Source organism: Gavialis gangeticus, unplaced genomic scaffold (assembly GCF_001723915.1).
Source record: "Gavialis gangeticus isolate Ggan-Ray unplaced genomic scaffold, GavGan_comp1, whole genome shotgun sequence".
NCBI lineage: Eukaryota > Metazoa > Chordata > Crocodylia > Gavialidae > Gavialis > Gavialis gangeticus.
The window spans coordinates 76,027,315-76,028,824 of record NW_017729025.1 but is presented as its reverse complement, the minus strand read 5'-3'; the positions used below and the strand labels follow the sequence as shown (position 1 = coordinate 76,028,824).

Here is a 1,510-nt window from a genome sequence, read left to right as displayed (position 1 = left end):
ATTATTTTTCTGTAGTCGAAAAAAAAAAAAAAAAAGAGTGAGAACTAAGCTGGCATTTTCCAAGGGCTGCCTTGGGTCTAAAATGGTTGACGACCACGGGCCTATGAAGTGCATTTCTACCCTGCCTCCTGCCTGCCTTCACACGGACATGGCTAACCTCTTGCTACCTTTGAGGCAGACACAAGAGCCAGTTTTCACCATCCAAATGCATTCAAATTCATGAGAACGGTAAACTCCAACCATGAATCGAAGCGTGAGAGAAAAGGCCGGCTGCTCCCCAGAGCACCACCTACCCCGCATTTTCTTTGAAACAGCTGTATATGCGTGCGGGACCGAAGACAGTCGCTGCACCAGAAGAGACAGTTGCGTGGAAATCAGCCACCAGCCTCAGTGGCTTGCTCCCCAGAGGGAGATCCCTGCGCTGGTTGCCAACTCTCACAGTTTGCAGTATTGCTCTGAAGGTCTATGGTTGGGGGATGTGAAAAACTTGGCTCTTTATTCATATTTATACACAAACGCACACTTAAATAAAAGTGTAGACTTTTATTCTAAATGAAGGAGCTAAGGAAGTGACTGCGAGGAAGCTAGGGTTGCATCAAGGGTGGAAAAACAGGCCGGTGTCACTGCAGCTGCCTGGCTGGGCGAGCCTCCATGGGGAGAGGCAGGGTTTCTTGGGGGCGGAGGCTGGTGGGGCAAAAGGCGCTGAGAGGACTGCACCGGCCAAGCCCACGCCAGCCAGGCCGAGCGGCACAGGAAGCAGGGCTAGAAGCGACCTCAGAGGTCAGCCTGCCCGCCCTGCTTGTAGTTGCGGTATCCCGGCTCCCGCCACGGGGCTGCAGGGGACGCGGGCTCCTGCTCCCCCTGCCCCGCGGCCACTTCCCGGCCGAGGCGGAGGCTACGGGCGCACGCGGGGCCCAGGCGCCGCTCGAGAAGAGGAGGGCCGGCCCCGGCCCAGCCCGGCGCCCCTGCCCGCTTCCCCCGCCGGTCGCCGCCTCACCCCAGCGCCTCCAGCGTGTCCAGGATGTCTCCCTCCATCCTCAGTGCTGGCTCCCTCTCCTTCATGCTCCCGCGGTGCCCGCCCTCTGGTGTCCCGCTCTCACGGGCCCGGCTGCAACCGCCGCCCGCGCCGCGCGTTCCCGCCCGTAAACGTCCGCGGGCCGGCCAGCTGCAGCTGCCGCCGCCGCCCCCAGAGGGCCCCAAGCAACCCCTGGTAGGCTGCCAGCCCCCAAGGGAACAGCCACGCTTCCCACACGTTTTCCCCTCTAAAGAAGAATCCACTTTTAAAGTTTGCTCACGACCTTTTTATACGTTCTTGCAACCCGCTTCTCGGTTCCAGCCCCCAGCTGCAGACACGCTGGACTAGATGACCCCTGGAGGTCCCTTCCAGCACCACTTTTCTGTGACGACCTCTCCAGCACAGCGCACAGATGCATGGGGTGATCACCAGTCTGTTTGGGGAGGACAGGCCCAGAACGGGATCATCAGGTCCAGGGGCTGCACGACTCCAGGG

General features: G+C 60.0%; 1 protein-coding gene across 1 annotated transcript in view; it reads right to left on the bottom strand.

Annotated features, from left to right (window-relative positions):
- The window catches only part of FAM98B (family with sequence similarity 98 member B), a 53,758-nt gene extending 52,617 nt beyond the window's left edge, over positions 1-1,141 (bottom strand). Inside the window, exon 1 of the mRNA XM_019518958.1 lies at positions 998-1,141. Coding sequence (XP_019374503.1) covers positions 998-1,062 — 65 coding nt within the window. The 5' untranslated portion in view covers positions 1,063-1,141. The remainder of the gene's footprint in view (positions 1-997) is intronic.
- Positions 1,142-1,510: the final 369 nt, after the last annotated feature.